The 22,976-nt window shown below is 41.5% G+C and overlaps 2 protein-coding genes across 5 annotated transcripts in view; one reads left to right on the top strand and one right to left on the bottom strand.

The window, feature by feature from the left end:
* Window positions 1-16,869, bottom strand: part of LOC127436755 (voltage-dependent L-type calcium channel subunit alpha-1C-like) — a 198,583-nt gene extending 181,714 nt beyond the window's left edge. The window contains exon 1 of the mRNA XM_051691101.1: window positions 15,294-16,869. Within this exon, the coding sequence (XP_051547061.1) occupies window positions 15,294-15,420 (127 nt within the window). The 5' untranslated portion in view covers window positions 15,421-16,869. The remainder of the gene's footprint in view (window positions 1-15,293) is intronic.
* LOC127436764 (mRNA-decapping enzyme 1B-like) lies at window positions 9,302-22,649 on the top strand. 4 transcript variants are annotated; one of them, XM_051691125.1, is made up of 10 exons: window positions 9,302-9,376; window positions 9,998-10,159; window positions 10,940-10,980; window positions 11,197-11,324; window positions 16,878-16,944; window positions 17,866-17,989; window positions 18,114-18,239; window positions 18,372-19,001; window positions 20,177-20,338; window positions 20,472-22,649. In XM_051691125.1, the coding sequence occupies exons 2-10, from the start codon at window positions 10,013-10,015 to the stop codon at window positions 20,550-20,552; spliced, it is 1,506 nt and encodes a 501-aa protein (XP_051547085.1). In that variant the 5' UTR covers window positions 9,302-9,376; window positions 9,998-10,012; the 3' UTR covers window positions 20,553-22,649. The 4 variants fall into 4 exon arrangements, with proteins under 4 accessions (XP_051547085.1, XP_051547084.1, XP_051547086.1 ...); XM_051691124.1 differs by having other exon boundaries at window positions 9,315-9,453; XM_051691126.1 differs by having other exon boundaries at window positions 9,326-9,376; window positions 10,003-10,159.
* Window positions 22,650-22,976: the final 327 nt, after the last annotated feature.

The following is a 22,976-nucleotide window of genomic DNA, read 5'->3' as shown; positions in this document are numbered from 1 at the left end:
AAGGCCTTAAACTCAGGTCTTGCCTAGCGCATCGTGCCAACAGTGCTGCTACTGTAGATATAAGTTGTTATATACAGTGGACAGGGACCAAATCAAATGGATCTTTATGCTTATGTTTCAGCATACATAGAGTTCACTGAGGAAAGCAAGAAACTGGAGACCCGTTTGAAGGCAGATTCTCAGCAATAAACAAACTTCCTCAACTCCACTGTGCTCAACAAGGGTTTATATGTTGATGTAAGTTTGGCTGCCTTAGGTATTCAGTACATATTAAACAACGCTTTGAAAAAAACAACATTAGCACCAACAAATACCTAACAGATTCCAGGAATCAAACAACCTGGATACACATTTGTCAAATCTTTGTTGACCTGGATGTGTTTGCCAGTGACAAAGATAGAAGAAATGCTCAATCATACTGCTCGGAGGACAAGTCCGGGACAGCTCCTGTCAGACAGAGAGTCATCGGAGATGGCGTCATGGAGCCTCGTCAGACATTTTGAGATCTATCATAAACATATTAATTCAGCTAATGACCTGAATTGCCTGTCATATGAAGCCGGCACAAATCCGGAGACGGAAAGAAGCCAGAAAATGCTGCCCTCTTTACAAATGAGAATCTTAATCAATGAGAAACAGGGGAACAGAGGATATTCAAGAGTAAGACAGAGTGAAGGAGAAAGAGAGAGTGAAATAAATACTAATGTCAAAAATTGAGTGACATTATTACATCACGAATTACTGTTAGCAATTGTTGTATTATTTCAGGATTTTTGCCTTGAAGAAAGGCATCAACTGCAGGCTCTAACTGCGTAAATGATGAATACAGACCAAGAGAACAAGAGTTTTTCTGCTAAAATAAAAACGTGTATGCTTGTGTGCCACAGCAACCGCATGTTCTGAGCCATTTAAACACTTCATGAGTCAAAATTAACGGTAGCAGAAGAGCTTCATGTTTGGCTGTGATCCGTCTCTGCTCTGGACCTGTGATTGACTGAGGATGTGTTTACCTGAAAGCCAGCCCTCGTCAGCAGAGGTGGATGACAACACAATGCAAACATGAACATCTGCTGGGCTACGGGCCACCACTGAGATCCTGCTCTATTAGGACACAAATGTGTAGCCTGCTAATAGCTGGATAATTCCATTTAGTGAAGGTGGAATGCGTTAAAGGGATAGTTCACCCAAAATTTTTAATTCTCTCATGTTTGACTCTCATGTCCAATCCCATTTGGTGTTATTACTTGTGTGGAACACAAAAAGGTTAAAATATAAAATATTTATGCAGTTTTTTCCATTAAATAATAGTTCATAGTAACTATGGCTGTCAAGTAGCCCATACAACTTGTGCACTACATTTCATGTCATTAGAAGCCATACAATAGCTTTGTGTGAAGAACAGACTGAAATTCAAGTTGTTATTCATCTATAATATTCCCCTCAGCTGAAGATCTGAAATCTCCTTTTCATTCAGATTCACTAGTTGATGGCAAAATGATACCAAATGTGACATGCAAGGTGCAATATGTAAGAAGAGTTTCAGTGGAGGGGAAGATATTAATTGAACAACAACTGAAATTTTGGTCTGTTCCTCACAACTTAATGGTATGCTTTAGATAAAGTCATATGGACAAATTTTATTATTCATTTATGGTGGGTGGGGGGGGGGGTCTTAAGAGCTTGAAAGCCGTGGTCACTATGAACTCTCATTTTATGCAAAAATGCTGTGTGAAGATTCTTCAAAGTTTTTCCTTTTGTGATTCATGGTTTAAAAAAAAAAAAAAAAAAAACATCACATACATTGTAACCCCTAATGTTGTCATTACTAAGTTTTCTTAAAGGAATAGTTCATCCAAAAATGAAAATTCTCCCATTATTCACTTACCCTGATGCCATACCAGATGTGTAAGACTGTCTGTCTTCAGCAAATCGATAATTAAAACGTTTTTAACTTCACTTGGTTGCTTCCGGCCAGCGCTGGGATGCTGTTTGAAATGAACTCTCGTGCAACGTTCTTCCGACTTCTCGTGTGAACGTGCCATAACGTTTACATCACTGATGTGTCGACTGCTGGCAAGGAGTAATATTTTAAAGTTAATAAAATGTTAATTATAGATTTGTTTCTTACACCAACCTATCAATTTGCTTCAGAAGACATTAATTGATCGACTGGAGTCATGTGGATTACTTTTATGCTGCCTAAATATGCCTTTTAAACCATCAAATAGACAGAAGCCTGATGGCACCTGTTTACTTACATTATAAGGACCTACAGAGCTTCAACATTTTTCTAAAAATCTTCATTTGTGTTCTGCTGAAGAAAGACAGTCATACACATCTGGGATGGTATCAGAGTAAGTGAATAATGAGAGAAATTTCATTTTTGGGTGAACTACTCCTATTAATAAAACATTTCTTGAAATGTCAAGTTTTGGGCTCATGACTCAAATATCTATGTTCCTTAAAATTATTTATATTTAAATTCTTATGATTTTGTGTGTGATTTTATGTACGATTAGGTACAAAATTTAGGCTACGGGGTATACCCATAATCCACTGCACTTGAATTATTTCATTATGTTTCCTTGGTCAAAAGGAACTCATGGGGGCATTTAAATGGTTGATATTAAGAATTAATAGAGGTTTGAGGTCCTGGGTAGCTCAGCGAGTAAAGACGCTGACTACCACCCCTGGAGGCACGAGTTCAAATCCAGGGCATGCTGAGTGACTCCAGCCAGGTCTCCTAAGCAACCAAATTGGCCCGGTTGCTAGGGAGGGTAGAGTCACATTGGGTAACCTCCTCGTGGTCGCTATAATGTGGTTCTCGCTCTCAGTGGGGCACGTGGTGAGTTGAGCGTGGATGCCACAGAGAATAGCGTGAAGCCTCCACACGCGCTATGTCTCCGCGGTAACACGCTCAACAAGCCATGTGATAAGATGTGCGGACTGACGGTCTCAGACACGGAGGCAACTGAGATTCGTCCTCCGCCACCAGGATTGAGGTGAGTCACTACGCCACCACGATGACTTAGAGTGCATTGGGAATTGGGCATTCCAAATTGGGGAGAAAATAAAAAATAATAGAGGCTCTTTTGTAGTATTATTTATGTTGTTTTGTTGCAAATAGTTGTTTCGTGTGATGACACCATTAGGATGATCTGTGTCCCCTTTGGACCCTGTTAACTCTATTTCAGTTCACCTTGTGCATGTGAAACTGAAGTACAGGTGTCTATGCATTTCAGTGTCAAACATTATTTTTGTGAGCTGTGATGTTGATCTACATTTAAGTCATTTCAACTACATTTATTAAGCAGAAAAAAAATGTAACTAGCAAATATGAGTTAGAACTACTTGCATCTATACCTTAACTTAAATAGTTAAGTTCATTCTATATGAACACCAAGTTAAGTCAACTAAATTACAAGTTTTGGAGACGCGATTACTCAATTAAATTGAGGGAACGAGTTTACTCAATTGAGTAAACTTATTACGCTTTTAATTGGAGCTTTGGAACAACTTTGGGGTTAGCATAGGTAAATTTGGCAGAATTTTCTTTTTAGGTGAACCATTCCTTTTGGAAACTGATAAGAAACTGTGTTGTGATGTTACAGCATTAAGAGGAAAGCTGTTAGATGCAAATCTTAACAACAAAAAGATCAAAAGTAAAAATAAACATTTGCTCTGTAAAGCTGCTAAAACAAAGCACCTAAAATTAGATTCTAGGCCCTTTTTTCATCATGTCATCCAGACTCTATTTTAATACCAACAAGGAGTTTAAATGAGTTTTATTCAATCTATCAACATAGCCTGTCGATGCGCATCCCTGTGTCTCACAGACAGCGCTCAAGAAACATCATAATGAACTGTAGCTTTTGGCATGACAGATGTGCAGTAGGCCGGAGGGGCGGAGCAACATTATTGACAGCAATTTACAGGCTTTGCTCGGATGCGTTTGTTCACTTAAGTGCGCGCACGAGGAGCAGGCTTATCTCGAGCCTGTTGCTATGGGTCGGCAGCTCCGTTGCCACGGCACCGACAGGGCCTGGATGGAGGGGGATCTTGAGAAGGGAAAAGGAGTCAATGTTCGGCACTTCGCGCTTTTTAAAAGCATTAAATCCGTAAAGCACACAACCCGCGCGCGGAGACATGGAGAAATTACGCCTGCTGCGCCACTGTCTGATAAGTGGGAATATTCAACAGATGCCCACGAGCACGAGGGGGCATGGCTCATCAGATGAGATGCTCAGTCTGAACAGAATTAGACGACACCACCCAGAGTTCATTTTAGCTGCTGGACTGTGTTGAACGGTCTTGATTTCAGCGGTGATCAATGCAGATCAATGCACGAATTGATTAAAAAGCCATTTTAACTCTGAAGCAGCTGATAGGCTAGTCGATTGACATCTCTGTGCGTCTGTGACCACATGATCTATATAGCTACATACATCACCCATGTCGTGTCTATCAGAAACCAAACGAACCAGCTAACAAGTTCACCATCTAGCTATTTAGACGCATTTACCTCCGTAATCATAATATATACATGTCGGGCATGGGTGATTAGATTTCATGACATTTGTTGATTGTCCTCCAAAGGCGATCAGTGATCACTTAACATCACTGCGCATAATGTGTTGAAAATGGAAGGGTTCGGGTTGAGGTTCGGGTATACCCCCGCGTCATGCCCATGATAATGCCAACAGACTTATCATACCCACCCCCCAACAACACATCCATAAGCATACACACAGTTTCCAAACAGAAGGAACAGAAATAGAGAAATTACCTTGATGGTTTTCAAGGGTGTCCTCCGGTATGTACATGTTTTTGCTTTCATTTACCATATATGTAGTCCAGCTTTATCCGAAGATGAATGAAGAAAAATGTTGCAAAAGGAGGGGTAGGAAAAACAACCCAATGAGGGGGGGAAAAAAAGAAGGGGGGGGGGGGGGCGGCAAAGCGTAAGGTATTCCTTCTCTTGCGGCTTAGTTAATATTACCTTATCCCCATTATGGAGCTAAAGATCAGGAAAGGATAATCGCAGGAACCACCTAAGAAAACGAACCAGTGCATCTTTGAAACATCCGGGCCCTACTTATGAAACGTGATAATCGATAATCAGATCGGATCGAACGGCTCAGAAACGGTTCGGATAGGATGCTGCAACAGCCAGAATGCAGTAAAAGCGGGCGCTGCCGTAGTTTCAGACACCGTTCAGAGCGCATCAAAAGATAAAAGGTGTGTATATTCCAGATCTCACGGGGTTAAATCTTCTGATATGATCGATTCCATCGGTGATGTTCCAGAGCAGGCGTAGTTCGTGTCGCGCCGCCTCGTTAGGAAACACAGTTACAGAATCGGCCGCGTCCAGTCCATATTGGAAAGAAAGGGGAGTAGTCACACTGTGGCCCTGCGGAGAGAGCGTGCACACCACCAGCCTCTCTGCAATGATCTGACGATCAAACCCCCTCCCCTGTAGACTCCCTGACTGCTTCCAGATGTGACTGCACTAGAAAAGAATAAATCCTCAACGCTTTTCCAGGCGTGCTGTACCTCTGAAGAGAGAGCAAACTTGGATAGATCAAGCCAAATGATCTCCACTGCTGCGGAATGTGCCCAGATCATGGGCTGTGTTCCTAACTATATTCGACATGGGCTCTTTTACAGTTCTGAATCATTTCAGAAAATTATTTGTCATAGATGTTAAACTTGGCACCGCAACACATGAACACGAGTACAAGAATATCACATAAATGCAAACTCCACATGAAGACTAAGACGTTGCTGCTATATGTTTAGGAAATGGCCACCAATGAAGACTAACTTGCAGATGGGTTGCCTTAAGAGTCTAGTTCACCAGCAGCAGGTGTCTTATCAGAGCTATAGCCTGTCAGGTCTTCCCATGAGAGGACAGGCTGTTTCCTGAGCTTTTTCAGGAGTGCCGTGCTCTGATAAAGGGGACGACGGGGCCTGGGAATTTCTACAAAATGACTGAGAATCTTTAATCAGCAATTGGCCTAGTACATATTTAGCAGGCCCTTCTCTGGTTATGCCTCTCCCTCTGGCCAAAAGTAAAAATAAACTTTTGCTCTGTAAAGCTGCTAAAACAAAGCACCTAAAATTAGGTCCTTTTTTCATAATGTCATCCAGTCACTATTTTAATACCAACAAAGTGTTTAAATAAGTTTTATTCTATCTATAAACATGGCCTGTCGATGCGCATCCCTGCCCCTCACAGACAGCGCTAAAGGAACATCATAGTGGCACTCCTGAGAAAACTTCATATGTCCCTATAGACATCCCCAGATTATTCTCACCCTCTCGCTCTTTCTGAATATCCTGAATATTAAGATTAAAAAGAATCATAAAGGAGTAACATATAAGACATACAGTACAGAACTCCTGGTTTTCAGATGCCTCCCTGGGTGGATGAAAAACACACACACACACACTTCTAGTTCACAAGCATTCAAACTACGGCCAAGTTCCTTGATTGAATTTGGCTTGGAACAAAAGTTCATGACAGAGGTCAGCGAATTCTCTGAAAGGGATAGTTCACCCAAAAATGAAAATTCACTCATTTACTCACCTTCATGCCACCCAGATGTGTATGACATTATTTCTTTTGCAGAAGAAACACAAACGAAGATTTTTAAAAGAATATTTCAGCTCTGTTGGTCCTCACAATGCAAATGAATGGTAACCAAAATTTCGAAGTTCCAGAGAGCACATAAAGGCAGCATAAAAGTAATCCATATGACTTTACTGGTTAAATCCATGCCTTCAGAAGTGATTTGATAGTTATGGGTGAGAAACAGATCAACATTTAAGTTCTTTTTTCCTATAAATCTCCACTTTCACATTCAACTTTTGTTTTTGGTGATTTGCATTCTTCGCACAGATCACCACCCTGGGCAGGGAGGAGAATTTAATATTGGACCTAAATACTGATCTGTTTCTCACCTATCATATCACTTCTGAAGACATGGATTAAACCACTGGAGTCATATGGATTACTTTTTTCTGCTGCCTTTATGTGCTTTTTGGAGATCCAACATTTCCATTGTATGGATCTACAGAGCTGAAATATTCTTCTAAAAATTATTGTTTGAGTTCAGCAGAAGAAAATAAGTCATACACATCTGGGATGGCATGAGGGTAAGTAAATGATGAGAACATTTTTAGTTTTGGGTGAACTATCCCTTTAAGCATCTTAAAATAATTGACTGACTTTGGTATGTTTTTATAAAGGACAGAAGAAATGTCCAGAATGTGTTTTTCAGTTACTGGTTATTGCACTGCCTTTAAGATTATATACACTAATACACACACATATATATATATATATATATATATATATATATATATATACACACACACACACACACACACATGCACACACACACACACACACACACACACATTGATCAGCCATAACATTAAAACCACCTGCCTAATATTGTGTAGGTCCCCCTCGTGCCACCAAAACAGCGCCAACCCGCATCTCAGAATAGCATTCTGAGATTCTATTCTTCTCACCACAATTGTACAGAGCGGTTATCTGAGTTACCATAGACTTTGTCAGTTCAAACCAGCCTGGCCATTTTCTGTTGACCTCTCTCATCAACAAGGTGTTTCCATTCACAGAACTGCCGCTCACTGGATGTTTTTTGTTTTTGGCACCATTCGTGTGTGAAAATCCCAGGAGATCAGCTGTTACAGAAATACTCAAACCAGCCCATCTGGCACCAACAATCATCCATGCGATTATCTAATCAGCCAATCGTGTGGCTGCACTGCATAAAATAATGCAGATACACGTCAGGAGCTTCAGTTACTGTTCACATCAACCATCAGAATGGGGAAAAATGTGATCTCAGTGATTTCGACCATGGCATGATTGTTGGTGCCAGATGGGCTGGTTTGAGTATTTCTGTAACTGCTGATCTCCTGGGATTTTCACACACAACAGTCTCTAGAATTTACTCTGAATGGTGCCAAAAAAAAAAAAAAAAAAACATCCAATGAGCGGCAGTTCTGTGGACGGAAACGCCTTTGTGATGAGAGAGGCCCACAGAGAATGGCCAGACTGGTTCAAACTGACAAAGTCTACGGTAACTCAGATAACCGCTATTCTGAGATGTGGGTTGGTGCTGTTTTGGCGGCACGAGGGGGACCTACACAATATTAGGCAGGTGGTTTTAATGTTGTGGCTGATCGGTGTGTATATATATATAAGCCTATTTTTAAGTGTAACTCCTCTCAGTTTTCAGTCCCATATTTCAGATGTCAAGACAAATCATGTGTTTCTATCTGCACTCTGAATATGATATACAACAGTGGTCATGCTCCACATCCACTGGTAATATGACACTTTGACTAACATTTGAATTATGGACCAATTAACTAATTAGCTAAACGTAACTGAGGCAACCGGTTTTCCTTCATTGCATGCTGGTGGAATTAAAAGAGTCCTGAATACATAAAGAAGCTTTAAAGGTTATCATCATAAATTTACTATTCATGTATGTTAATTTGCTGTGTTTTGAAAAGTTTCTGTCAGCTATAATCCACAGATGTGTGCACCAATTTAAGATAATTACGCTAACACTAGAAACACTGCAAGGGCTGTCTCTGGGAATGGTTTTGGAATCATGAAGGGAACAAGGATAAATCACGCGGAGGAATTGTTTAGTGCTGCCATCTAGTGGCATTTGAGTAAAGTGTAGTTAACTAACTAAATTATCCGTTTTATTTAATTTGTCATATTGTAACTAGTCTTATTTATTATTATTCAGTGTATTGCCTAAGGGCACAACAACAATATCCATTTTTCCCCCTGCAAACTTAATGTTGCAGTCTCAATGTAGAGTCCTCAGCTGGAAATATTTATACGTTAACATCTGACAGGTTTGTTTTTATTAAAAGGGCAGCGGGGCTGGACTGTAAAACTTGCTTTAGCCAGAACATATATCTGTTTATGTTGCTAGCCGGGGGACTGGACGAGTAATGACAAACATTTAACACCAACAAACAAACCATCATGCCTACCAGAACACAAATAGCGCAGCAATGCGAGAATTCACAATCCTCGTGGGCTCCCCTAGATGCACAACATATAGAGCTCCAGCTCACTTCATTACTTTCAATGCTTGTTTCGGTGTAATGGTGCAAATTAAAGGCATTGAACACGACCAGTGTTCTCAGGTGAGTTACGGCCAGCTGCAGCTGCAGGGGGCGGGGCGGATCGGTTATTCGGACTCGATTATTCCGTTCCTGTGCCCTGCTCACTCAGGGAGCTGCTAGTTCTGTCTGCTTGTCAGAACAAACATGGCGATAGCGGCAGTCAGTCGGGAGTCGGAGAAGTAAAAATAAGGTGCGTTGATCTTGTTTTACTGAGTTGGATCGTGTTTAAACCACAGATCAGGATTTTGTGCGATATTTTCAGTGCAGGTAAGTTTCACCCCATCACAATGTATGAGACAGCAGCAACTCATGAAGGCCTCGTTTATTTAATTTATAAGCTCAAATAGGTTTGATTTATCCCATATAAAACATATACAGGCATGTATTTATTCCACTTGCTAATGCACGCATCACTATTGCTATACTTGCTAATACTTAGGTGTTATGGATTTGACCATCCTTTAGCAGACGTGAATGATACCTCAAATCATATGTTTTGTTGAGGACAGCTGGGTTATTATTTAGATTTACAGTTAACATTGGCAAAAACTCATATACCCACATTGAAGAAGGGAACTGAGTCATATGGACCAGAATACCACAGATATTTTCGCTCTTTTGTCCACCTAGCAACGACCCAGAATAACCTAGCAACGCCTTAGCAACCACCCAGAATCCAAGCACCACTCTTCTTCTTTTGGGCTGATTTATCCATTCTGAATTAATTTTACATTTTAAACTATCACATTATTTATTTACGTATTATTTCAAATCTAAATGTATTTATATATATATATATATATATATATAGAACAGCACTGGAGCCATGACGGCAAGCACAGGTGGTGGCGGTGGGAGCTGTTTAGCCATGAGTCTCTCTGCCCTAAAGAGACTGGATCCCTACATCAACAACATCACAGACCTGGCCAGCCAAGTAGCACTCTACACTTTCAACAATACCACCAATGAATGGGTATACAATATCAACACCTTTAATGACTGTAGTGATGGATGCGTACACTGGTGGCCAAAAGTTTGGAATAATGTACAGATTTTGCTCTTATGGAAAGAAATTGTACTTTTATTCACCAAAATGACATTCAGCTGATCACAATGTATAGTCAGGACATTAATAACATGAAAAATTACTATTACAATTTGAAAAAAATGTTCAGAACTTCTTAAACTTCTTCAAAGAGTTCTCATCAAAAAATCCTCCACGTGCAGCAATGACAGCTTTGCAGATCCTTGACATTCTAGCTGTCAGTTTGTCCAGATACTCAGGTGACATTTCACCCCACACTTCCTGTAGCACTTGCCATAGATGTGGCTGTCTTGTCGGGCACTTCTCACGCACCTTACAGTCTAGCTGATCCCACAAAAGCTCAATGGGGTTAAGATCCATAACACTCGTTTCCAATTATCTGATGTCCAATGTCTGTGTTTCTTTGCCCAATCTAACCTTTTTGTTTTTCTGTTTCAAAAGTGGCTTTTTTACATCAGTAATGTCCTGACTATACTTTGTGATCAGTTGAATGCCACTTTGGTGAATGAAAGTACCAATTTCCTTCCAAAACAGCAAAATCTGTATATTATTCCAAACTTTTGGCCACCGGTGTATATTAATTACTACTGTTATATAGGTTTAAATGGCTGCATGTGTGAGTGCATTTTAAAATGTTAAAATGTTTTATTATGCATCCAAACATCTCATGTTGTAAAGAGTAATGTGATCATTTTTTTTTTCCAACAGGAGAAGACCAATGTGGAGGGAACTCTGTTTGTATATAACAGGTTTGTGAGTTTTCGGATGTGTTTGTAGCACATGTATGTGTGGCCCAGAGATCAAAAGTGTTGCAGAGAGTCACAAAAATAACCTCAGCTTTCTGATGTGACTGCACTCATGCTTACTGAGCACACACTCACACAGTTGTTTACATCCTTCAGTCTTGTAAACTGAAGTTTTTCATTAGTGTTGTGGATTATTAATGTTAGTTGTTTGTGTATCAGGCTTGCGTCCCCCAGACACGGCTTCACCATCCTGAACCGCTTGAGCATGGACAATCTGACTGAACCTATTACTAAGGACTTAGATTTCCAGCTGCAGCATCCATTTCTCCTGTACAGGAATGCTCGATGTGAGTCTCTCCATCTGTCGAATTGCCTGAATGCATGTGTGTTAAAGATGTTCACCTCGTTGCCTATTACGGCCTCATGATCGCTATAATGTCGTTCTCGCTCTCGGTGAGGCACGCGGTGAGTTGTGCGTGGATGCCGTGAAGAATAGCGTGAAGCCTCCACTTGCGCTATGTCTCCGCGGTAGCGCGAGTCACTACGCCACCACGAGGACTTAGAGCACATTGGGAATTGGGCATTCCAAATTGGGGAGAATAAAAAAATATTCCTGTCTTGGTGAGATATTAGGAACTGTGTTGTGTTGGTCCATCCAGATGCAGTAAGTCCCAAATATTTAGATATATAACCCTGAAAACAAAAGAGAAATACTGTATATACACACGTGATCGGGGAATTCATTTGCATTTTTTGCAAAACAGTTATTTAGATATGATGCCGCAAACTCTGGCAAAACTAGCAACAAATTTCTTTTCTCACAATTACCTATTTTAGCCTACTTGAAGCCTAATTTCTTCTAAACTAACTACTGGAAGCCGAAAGGGACAATATTGTTGTTGTTTTTTAAATCACATTTTAAAGTGTATAGTGTTAAAAGCACACAGTTTCTGATATACTGTAGTTAGTGGAGCCTTTTAGATTTACTTTCAGTAATTTTGAAGATTTAATATATATATATATATATATATATATATATATATATATATATATATATATATATATATATATATATAAAATAATATGACATCTCACAGATGTAACATTTAAAGTTTTATTCTAAAGTGTATTCTATTCCAGTATCTTCTCAAAGGATGGTTCTATATGTATCCATAGAGGTCTAGGCTTAGCCCCGAATATCCACTGACCCTAGAACCGCCCCTGGTACAGGGCTGCGCAAAAGTTTTAGGCAGAAATATTTTTGTATAGTTTCAAAAATAGTTTTTCAAAAATATTGCCATGAATACTTCTTATTTATCAATATACTTTATACAAAGTGCAGTAAACATTAAAAAATACTACATCAATATTTGGTGTAAACACCCTATGCAAGTGTGCATGCAGAAGCCACATATACTGAACAAAAATATAAACGCAACATGCAACATTTTCAAAGATTTTACTGAGTTACATATCATTTAAGGAAATCAGTCAATTGAAATAAATTCATTAGGCCCTAATCTAATCTAATTAATGTGTATGGAAGATTCTTGGGATCTTTTATTTCAGCTCATGAAACATGGGACCAACACTTTACATGTTGCGTTTATATTTTTGTTCAGTGTATATATCAGGGAAAGATGAATACAATGACAATTGATATGCTAGGTTTAAATAGTTTAAACACCCAAATTGCTGACTGTGGCTTGGCAGAGGGCGGGGCCGGGTCGTGATTCCACACACCCAGCCCCTAATTAGGCTGATGAAGCCCGAGAGGGATAAGGCTGACAGGAGACGGCAGTGCGACAGAGAGAGACAGTTACAGTCAGCTGTCCGACACCTGTGTGTGTGTGTTTGTCTTTTTTTGGTTAAGTTTCTCATTAAAATATTATTTATATCGTCAAGCCAGTTCTCGCCTCCTACTTTCCATTGAACCCTGTTACACTGGTGCCGAAATCCGGGAAGGAGGAGGGATGCGCCATAGTAGAGTCCTCGCCACTACCATCCACCCCAACGGAGCAGCCGCGGCCATCCGCCGGGGGACGGAGGAGCCTGGCCGCCTGAGAACAGAGGAATGGCCACCGACTGCGAGGGGAGGAGGGGCTCCTAACCGACCGCCTGGAGCAGTCAGGGCCGCTGCCAGGGGTGGAGGAGACCCCTGCCAGCCGCAGAAACACAGCGGGGTCTGAGACCACCGAGCGGGAAGGGGCTCCTGGCCGACCGCCTGGAGCGGGAGGACCGCTGCCAGTGGCGGGGGAGACCCCTACCATCCACCGGAAACATGGTGGGGCGTTCCATCCGCCAGGGGCCGGAGGACTGCCTCCAATTCGCCTGGGGAGGCACGGCTGTCGTCCACCAGAGGGTGGAATAGTGGCCGAGGACCAGACTACGGTATATCAGAGAACCGGCGAGTAAATAATTTTTTTTTTCTCTCTCCTCTCTCTCTCCCGCTGCCGCTCCGCATTGGCCTTTCCCTCTCTTTTTAAATATTATTATATTTAAAGTTGGTATCATCACCGTTATGGTGTGTATGTACCGTGTTTTTTGTTGTTGTTGTTTTCCCTCCCCTTGTCCCCTCCCAGTTCCAGGAAGGTGGGATGACCTGCCGGCAGACGGGGCCGGAAGGGCACGCCTCCCCCAGGGAAAGTGGGCCGGGGGGTTGGGGTGTACGTCATGCCGGGGGCTCCCTGACCTGAGAGAACGAGGGAGGAATATGGCAGGGCGGAGGTTGGGGCCGGGTTGTGATTCCGCACACCCGGCCCCTAATTAGGCTGATGAAGCCCGAGAGGGATAAGGCCGACCGGAGACGGCAGTGCGACAGAGAGAGAGTTACGGACAGCTGTCCGACACCTGTGTGTGTGTTTGTCTTTTTGGTTAAGTTTCTCATTAAAATATTATTTGCATCGTCAAGCCGGTTCTCGTCTCCTCCTTTCCATTGAACCCTGTTACACTGACATATTGTCAAACTGTTCTAAGAAGTGCCACATCATTATGTACTATTATTTACTCCTACTCAGACACCCTAAATGATTATACTGATACCAAGTACAAGTATTTACCCACCAGTATACGAGTACGACCCAGTTGTTTCGGTGCATCCATAGTGTGTTTAAGAGAGAATGAGAGCACAGGGTGGGCATCCGTCCAAAAGCTGAAGATCTTTAAAGCAGTAAAAGTGTGTCTGGATTGAGAGAGCTGTCAGACTGGCGTCTTTGGTGTAAGAGAGAGAGAGAGAGAGATCAGAGATCGCTGGCAGACATGCCTGGATGAGAGGCCACCAGAGCTACAGTGCCTTAGATGGTGCAGAGGAGTTTGTGTATTTCTCTCCCAGTTTCCTGCCAGCATCACAGGCCCGAGCAGCCAATCCTGATTAGATAACCCTCTCACACACGCTTCCAAGGAAACTCTTGATAAAGTCATGTACAGATACAAGCAGAAAGTGCCTCTGAGTGAATGCTTTGTAGGTCTTGTTGGTTTGTTTCAGCTAGTGCAAAACTGATGTTTTTAGAGGTTTGCCAAAACAGCTGCATGAAAAGTTCCCATCAGTCAGTTTACCCTGTCTGTTTCCATGTCTTCATTTAGGTGAGATTTTACTGGTCGAGGGTTTCACTGAATTATTTATCAAGTAGATTTTAAGTTAAGGAATGTTAATGTGAGACTAAACTTAAATTTAACATTTTCTGAAGAAAGCAATGTAGTGCCAGGGTGCCACTTTACAGGTGTTAAGGTGTTCTTTGCTCTTTTAAGGAGTTCATTGTATGGGGGGTTACTTACTGGCCCAAGTCAAAAGAGCTGACCTCCAAGTCTCTGTGATATTCTGATCCCTAGATTTGACTCAAGTCCCTCGTTAAATGTTAGTCTGTTGGATGTTTTTCTGGCCATTTCATCATCCATCAGGTGAAAATCTTAAGTCTGATCTCTTAAGGCTAAAGTATACTTGCCTCGTTGATGCAAATTTCATCATCAGCACAGTCTGCACCTGTCGTTGACTGTAATAAAAGAGTATCACAAAGCAGTCGTAGTGTGCATGCGTCGAACACGTGAAAAGAGTATACTTTGGAAGGCAGCGTGGTCGACGGGACACGATCCGGAACTCAGAAAAATGAAGTATACCCTAACCGCATGATTCGTGTCTACTGCACAAATGGTAGCCTACTTCTTAAGTACCGAAATTTAATACAGAGGGTTGGGGGTTTGTTCAAACACGCACATACAGGCACACGTGTGCAGAGTGTGCTGGTTTCTGTCAGCTTGTCTCTTAAACGCAGTTGTGATTTGTGATGGTGTAGTAACAGGAGACTTGTAGCTGCTCTTACCTCCCGGCTGCAAATGCGTGTAGCCCAGCTCTTTCTCAGAGACCAGCTTCCCTTTGAATCGCACCTCCACTTCCTCCTCCAGTCGCTCGTGTTTCAGCCTGCGCCGGCTGAACAGCTCCCGCAGCATCTTCTCTCTCTAAAGTTTGTGTCCTCTGCAGATAGAAGCTTCCATCTGTTTGAAGCTGGTCAGCAGTTCACGGTCTTCTCAGCACTCTTCTTGCAGATTCAACTCCATTCAGTAAAACATGCAGCGAATGCCCCTGCACTCTGATTCCACAAACACGAGCAAGGGCGCAGGGTTCTGTTTGGTTTTGCTAAGTTCAACATCAAAAGATCTTGCAATGTGCTCTCATCCTTCTCTCTATGTCCTTCTTTTTGCTTGTTCTCCTCCCCTTGCTCTCTCTCTCTTTTTCTGAGTGGTGTGTTCTTCTGTTCCCAGACAGTATTTTGTTTGGTTTTTTTCCCAGGCGCTGAACCACGCTGTGCTCCTTGGGCTGAAAATGAATGGTGTATGGGGGACCAGCCCCTGATCTCCCTCTCTCTCTCTTTCACTCGCTGCTCTGTTATGGGTTCTGTTAAATCGCAGCTACTTGTAGAAGGTGAATGGAACTGGTCTTGATTCAGCTGTCAGCACCGGACTCTAAGTTTAGTTCTCAAACCTCTTTATCATGATGGTTAAATGGTTTGAACCCATCCCTGAAATCTCTAGCTGTTTCCTCTGTGGTTGTTCCTTAATGAACAATGGCCGCTGATCCTATAAGCATCTGATGACTTCTGGGTGCTTGGAGACTTCTGAGTTCATAGATTCTGGACTGGCATAGCACTTGGCTTTGTCTCTGCATGGGGATTTGGGAGTTTGGACTCTCTGGGAAAGGAATGTCAACTTAAGTGGAGTGGGTGTATGTACAGTGGCATTGTGAGTGCATGTGTGCGCACACTAAGGGAGGGCTTTGGTTTCATTGGTAATTTTACCTCTGATAATGTTCCAGCTAAATCTGATCATTTGCTACATGTTGATTTTAATTTTTTTCCTGTGGGTAATGTCTTAAAGGGATAGTTCACCCAAAAATAAAAATTCTCTCATTATTTACTCCCCCTCATGCCATCCCAGATGTGTATGACTTTCGTTTTTTTTACAGAACACACAAAGATTTTTAGAATATCTCAGCTCTTTAGGTCCATACAATGCAAGTTAATGGTGACCAAAACTTTAAAGTTCCAAAAAGCACATAAAGGCAGCATTGAAGTAGTCCACATGACTCCAGTGGTTTAATCCATGTCCGCAGAAGCTAATTTAATTGGTTTTGGGTGAGAACAGACTCCTTTTTCACTATAAATACTGCCATTGAAGTCTCTAGGCACAATTATGATTTCAAGCTCGATTACAATTCCTAGCGCTCTGCATGCGTCAAGCACTAGGAAGTGTAATCAAGCTTAAAATCATGATCATGACTAGAGACTGCAATGACCAGATGTACAATGAAAAAAGAGTTATATTTTGGTCTGTTCTTACCTACAGTCAATTGGTTTAATATTATTTGGTTTAGTGGTGTGGATTAAAATTGTGTTGTTGTTTTTTGGCAGTGTCCATCTATGGCATCTGGTTCTATGACAAGGAAGACTGTCAGCGTATCGCAGAACTCATGAAGAAGTGAGTTTATCCTCCATCTGCAAACTTGCATCTGTCTCTGCTCTCACTTGGGATGGGAATTGTGGAATTTAACCATTGCAATTGTGGTTCAGAGTCCAATTCCACTTAACGATTCTTGTAGTACTTTTGAGAAAGCACCCTCAAACAATTGGTCCTAACTGTATACTAAGTGAAAATACTAAACAAAAACATACTATTTTGGTTACGTATTTATTTTACCATTTTACAACAAAACTTTTTTACACTTCAGTAAATACAACGTAATAATCATTCTCTGTTCATTTCAAGTTGGATATGTCAAAAGTAATGACTTGAGAAAAGAACTGCTTTGACTGATTCAGTAAGTGATAGAATCCTTAGACCAGTTGATTCAAAATGATAATTCATAAATTCATGAGAATTATGTGAATCTTTTTGACTGATTCATTAAAAATAACTCATAAGGCTCATAAGAGTTATTCATTTGTGAATCGGACTACAATAGTCACACTGTATGTTTGTTGTTGTGTGCAGCCAGCAGAGAGTATGCAATAGAAAGATGCGTTATCTATTTATTGCTTTTGTATTAGTTTGCCTATGTCGTTCTCTCTCACCGCAGACTGCAAGCTCACAGCTTAGCTAAAACACAATTTTGCCATGGTGCTATAGATTTAGGAGCACAGCGCCACTGCTGAACAGCAGTGGAGAAAAAAAACTCTAGTAGCTCAGTGTGTTTATTAATGTTAACAGTGGACATTCAAGAAACAAATGGAAACAAATGTATTGAAAAAGATTTGGCTGCAGTATTGTTATTTTATTTATTTATTTATTTTAAATGGGAGTTATCTAGCTAGTTCTCCCTATTCAGCTTAGATATTCCCTAGCTCTCACTTTCCCATAAAAACACACACTCTACTTTTCTGTGTATGTTGCGTGTATCAGTTTGGCTGGGCAGGAACATCAGCTACAGGTGCAGATAGAGAGCGGCTGCGTCTCTCCACGAGCAGCAGAGCAGGGAGTGGATATTCTGCAGATGCTCACCAAAGCACGACAAGACTTTGACAAGGTGACACACACACAATTGAATATAGTCTTGTGTGGCACAAGTATACAGGTGCTCAGTATGCATTAATGGCCGGCATTGCTTAGCTGAGTAGATTACCATTTTTTATTTTTTTTTTCGTCTTTAGGGCAAACTCAGCTCTGAGCCGAAAGAGATTGGAAGTGGTGGAGTCATCTATGGAAACCCCCATCTAATCAAACCCATTCCTCTAAAGCCAGCACAGGACACACACATTCAGGGACAAACACAGCAGGTATGGTACTCATTGTCTTGGAGTATTAAGTCACTACTGCACCACAGTAGATTTAATATGTAATCTTTAAAATCTCTCTCTCTCTCTCTCTCTCTCTCTCTCTCTCTCTCTCTCTCTCTCTCTCTACCCAAGGATGGAGAGATAGAGTCAAAGCATCTCTCAGTCGTCACTTTGTTTGGTGCTCAGTCAAAGCCAGACTCTATCTCCCCACAGCCCAGCTCAAGTGTCGGCAGAGTGGGTCCAGCACGGCCTGCAGTGGCACGCTCGTTGTCTTACGATGACCCAGCACCAGCAGGGGGCGCTCTGGCATCCAGCACCCCCGTGCAGCACTGTCCAGCTATCCATAAACTCATGTCTGGGTCACTGCTGCAGCCCTTGTCTGAATCCCCAGAGAGTCGTCTGTGTGAAAACGGGGTAGTCCAGAACCAGCTTGACCCAATACAGAGACTGCTAATGAACCCTCCCCTCATGGCAGGGGCCCCGGCACTGCCTTCCCTACAGTTAAGCCAAGGAGAATGTGCGGTGGCGACTCAAATCCACCCCAAGGCTAAAGCCACAGGGCCAGTCCCACCTCATCACTTGCTCTATGTACCAGCAAAAGCACCCCCTACTGGTGTGGGAGGGAACGTGGTGTCACCTTATGAGCTCCTGCAGAGGCTCACATTGGTGCAGCAGGAACAGGAGCTTCATCCCCATCAGGAGCTCCTACAGCCCAATTTGGCCACCAGCAACTCGAGTATCAGCAAGACTAATACGACACAGGTAAAATAAATAATTAATTGCTGCTAAAAATGAACATTCCTCAGGAAAGAGTGTTTTTATATGGACCGCAGCAGTGCTCAATGCATCAGATCATGAACAAAAGGAACGGTCTGCCAGTGTTTGAATCAAATACACTCAAAATGCTGACAATGTATCCATGTATCAGGATTGCTATCGCCAATGGGCAAAAAAGCAGGAAAATGTACCGAACAACCCCAACCTACCAACACCCCGACTCCATACACAGACACATACACTTATCAGTCCTAATCATCTCATATTGCTGCACTACTCAGCATGTGCCGCACACACCCGCTAGAGGGCGCCACACGCTCACACAGCGCTGACTGAGGTGGTCAAGCAGACTATGTTTCAAAATGCTGCACTTTGCAGTTTAGTAATCGTGCAAGGCCATATCGTGATTTCAGTCTTAATTCAATCCATAATGCTGCTTTGATGGATATCATACAAAGGCTTCAGGTTTAAAAGAGTTTTGGATGGTTTTCCTCCTTATGCAAGTGCTGCTTTCACAGTTGTCACGTCCGTAATGCCGTTCTTTCCCCATTTAAGTGAAAATAAGTTCTTAGTATTGCCAAACCTTCTACATTCTGAGGCTATTGTTATTATTTCAGTAAGTTTTACAAAGTGTGTGGTCTCCCTAAAACTATGTCCATTTTTGTCACGTCACATTTTCTGATGTCCAGATTCTATCTGCAGGTGTCCATGATTATACATACAAATTGTTTTATACTGGTAATGAGTACTTTTATATGTGAAGTAAAATTCCTGATTAATCCAGTCGTTAACGTGCTGCTAATATGTGGTTGCAGGCAAATCATGTAGAACAGTAAAATCCACTGTGTTACCTTTGGTAGTCGCTGCCAACTGTCACAACATGGTCGTGTCACTTGACACACTGCATCTTATCGCCAGTGGTCGCTGTAGCTCGTGTTGCCAGAAGTCAGTCTGCTCTCATTGAAAATGAATGTGGCCATGTCGCTTTGTCGCTGGCAGTGTGAATGGGCTTGAGAGATAAAAATAAATAAAAGCAAGCTTTAGCTTCAGGATCGTGCAGCAATTTTGATTAAGCCCATTACAGACTGCAAATCCTTACATTCTCACATGTAAGTGCAAAAATTACTCTGAAATCAACCTGTGATTTATTGTCTGTGCAGGTGATCTCACCACAGCGTATCCCAGCAACTGTAGCACCCACCCTTTTGCTATCACCCAGTGTGTTCGCTCAGTCTGAAGCCACCAAAGCTGTAGCAGAACCAGCTGAAACCAGAGCACTTAGCAAGAGTCAGCTACAGGCCACACTGCTCCATCTCATCAGGGTCAGAACTAAACCCATGGTCTTGCTGCCATCTATATTCAAATTATGAAAACATTGCTGATTAAATGAGACTCTCAGTATGAGTGACTGATCACTGCTCTGCCTCTAATGCTTTCTTTCTATATGTGATTCAGAATGATGCCTCGTTCCTAAACACCATCTATGAAGCATATGTCTCCCGTCTCGCAACAGACTCCAGCTCAAAACCTTTCTGAATCAGGAACTCCCTCTGAACACACGCACAGCTTGCACGCCCTAAACACTTCCCATCTCAGGACTACCCCTGCTGTTGTATGCGTATCGCTTGTAGCATCTATTAAGCTGAGTACCTCAGAACCACATTAACAACAGGAATACCAATATGGTTCCAAATCAATGCAATCTTCAGCACACTCTAAACCGGTTGATCCGAATGTCAAATCAGCCTTGAATTTTATATGGTTAATCTTAAGTATTTTAATATTTCATGGAAAGCAGAATTTCATAATGGATTTTACATAAAGCTTTCAGATAACAGTGCAGGAAATGTGCTTTTTGTTGAAATTTGAGAGTAGGGTTGAATATTGGAAAGACATTCTCCTTTTTATGAAGGCATCATTTTTACCCTAGCCAATCTAAACAGACCCAAGTAGGAAAGGGGAGAAAAAAGTTTTACACTGCACCATAGGCTCTTAAATAAAAATGACACGTTGGATGATAGAAATCACGATAGGCTCATAACTGCTCAACATAACTGTCTTGGTTTCTACCATCTTAAAGGGATGGTTAACTCCCAAATGAACATTTTGCCATAATTTACTCATCCTCATGTTGTTTCAAACCTGTATGACATCAGTGGAACACATATGGTGTCATTCTCCTTTTACTTTAATTGCATCTTTCTTCCATACAATGAAAGCGAAAGGTGTTTGAGGCTAACTTTATGCCTAACTACTCCTTTTGTGTTTCGCTCAAGAACAACATGAGGATGAGTAAATAATGGCAGAATTAATTGAACTATCACTTTAAAGAAATATTCTGGGTTCAATACAATTTAAGCTCAAATAACAGCATTTGTGGCATAATGTCGATTACCACAAAAAATTATTTCGACTTGTGGGTTCCAGTGAGGCACTTACAAAGGAAGAAAAATGGGGCCAGATCATAAACATTTATATGTTCAGTGTTTCAAAAGTATAGCCACAAGATGTAAACTATATGTGATAAAATTGCTTTCTACCCTTTTCTGTGTAAAGTTATCCAATTTTACAACTTTGTTGCCATGATGACGTAACGCCGTATCCTACAACCCTAAAACTATGATTTAAACAACTTTTCAGCTCAAATAATACACAACTTTCAACAGAATTAGTGTAAGTGCTTTTATAAAATAAGCTTTACATTTCTGCCTTTAAATCCTCCAGAAATTGGCTCTATTTACTAGCATTGCAAGTGCCTCACTGTAACTTCAACTTTTTTCTTTTTTCTTTTTTTTTTTTTTTAAAGAAAAGAAGAGACGGGGGCCTGGGTAACTCGGCGTGCCACCCCTGGAGTCACGAGTTCGAATCCAAGGCGTGCTGTGTGACTCCAGCCAGGTCCCCTAAGCAACCAATTGGCCCGGTTGCTAGGGAGGGTAGAGTCACATGGGGGTAACCTCCTCGTGGTCACTGTAATGTGGTTCTCGCTCCCGGTGGAGCACGTGGTGAGTTGTGTGTGGATGCTGCGGAGAACAGCGTGAAGCCTCCACACGCGCTATGTAGCCGCGGTAATGCGCTCAACAAGCCACGTGATAAGATGCACAGGTTGACGGTCTCAGACACGAAGGCAGCTGAGATTCTTCCTCTGCCACCTGGATTGAGGCGAGTCATTACGCCGCCACGAGGACTTAGAGCGCATTGGGAATTGGGCATTTCAAATTGGGGAGAAAAGGGGAGAAAATCAAAAAAAGAAAAAGAAAAGGAGAGACGAGTCAAAACTACTTTTTGTGGTAATCAACATTATGCCACAAATGCATTTATTTGAGCTTAAATTGAACATGGAATATTCCTTTGATATCAGAGCTGGGATGAAATGAACTTTATTCATTTTATAATTATGTTGCAGAGAAAAAAGAATATGTATTTTGTTTAAAGGGTATACAAAAAAAAAATGTACATATATACAGTATATTCTATTTTTCTATGGTGTCTCTTTTGTTCTTTTCAAAAACAAATCTCATGTCATCAGTGTTTCAAAATCAGCAGGTTGCATTTAAAATATGCTGTCAAGTTTATTTTCTTACATTCTTTTTCTTAATAAAATATATCCCAACACCATCTTATTGGTTGTCTTGTAAGGTCAAAATCTTGGGCAAAAATCTTGCTGTGCCGGTCTGTTTTGGCTTAAACCATGTTATGACCTTACTCCGATAAATGAAAATCGTTTAAGGTGTGTACATGACCTAACACGCTGTCTGCTTATTAAGCGTATTATTCAGTGTTAGATTGTGCATGTAAATGCGCTCACTAATGTATGATTTACTAAAATCAAAGCTACACATGGCTTTGTTATGGCTAACCTTAAATGAAGCCTGTTAGAAATGTTTCAGAATAACATGCATGCTGGCAACAGTCAGTAGTCTGAGTGCTGACTCTACTCTGAAGGGTCCGTCTGACCTGCAG

Source organism: Myxocyprinus asiaticus, chromosome 47 (genome assembly GCF_019703515.2).
Source record: "Myxocyprinus asiaticus isolate MX2 ecotype Aquarium Trade chromosome 47, UBuf_Myxa_2, whole genome shotgun sequence".
NCBI lineage: Eukaryota > Metazoa > Chordata > Actinopteri > Cypriniformes > Catostomidae > Myxocyprinus > Myxocyprinus asiaticus.
The sequence above is the reverse complement of the archived record's forward strand: the minus strand, read 5'-3'. Positions and strand labels throughout refer to the sequence as shown.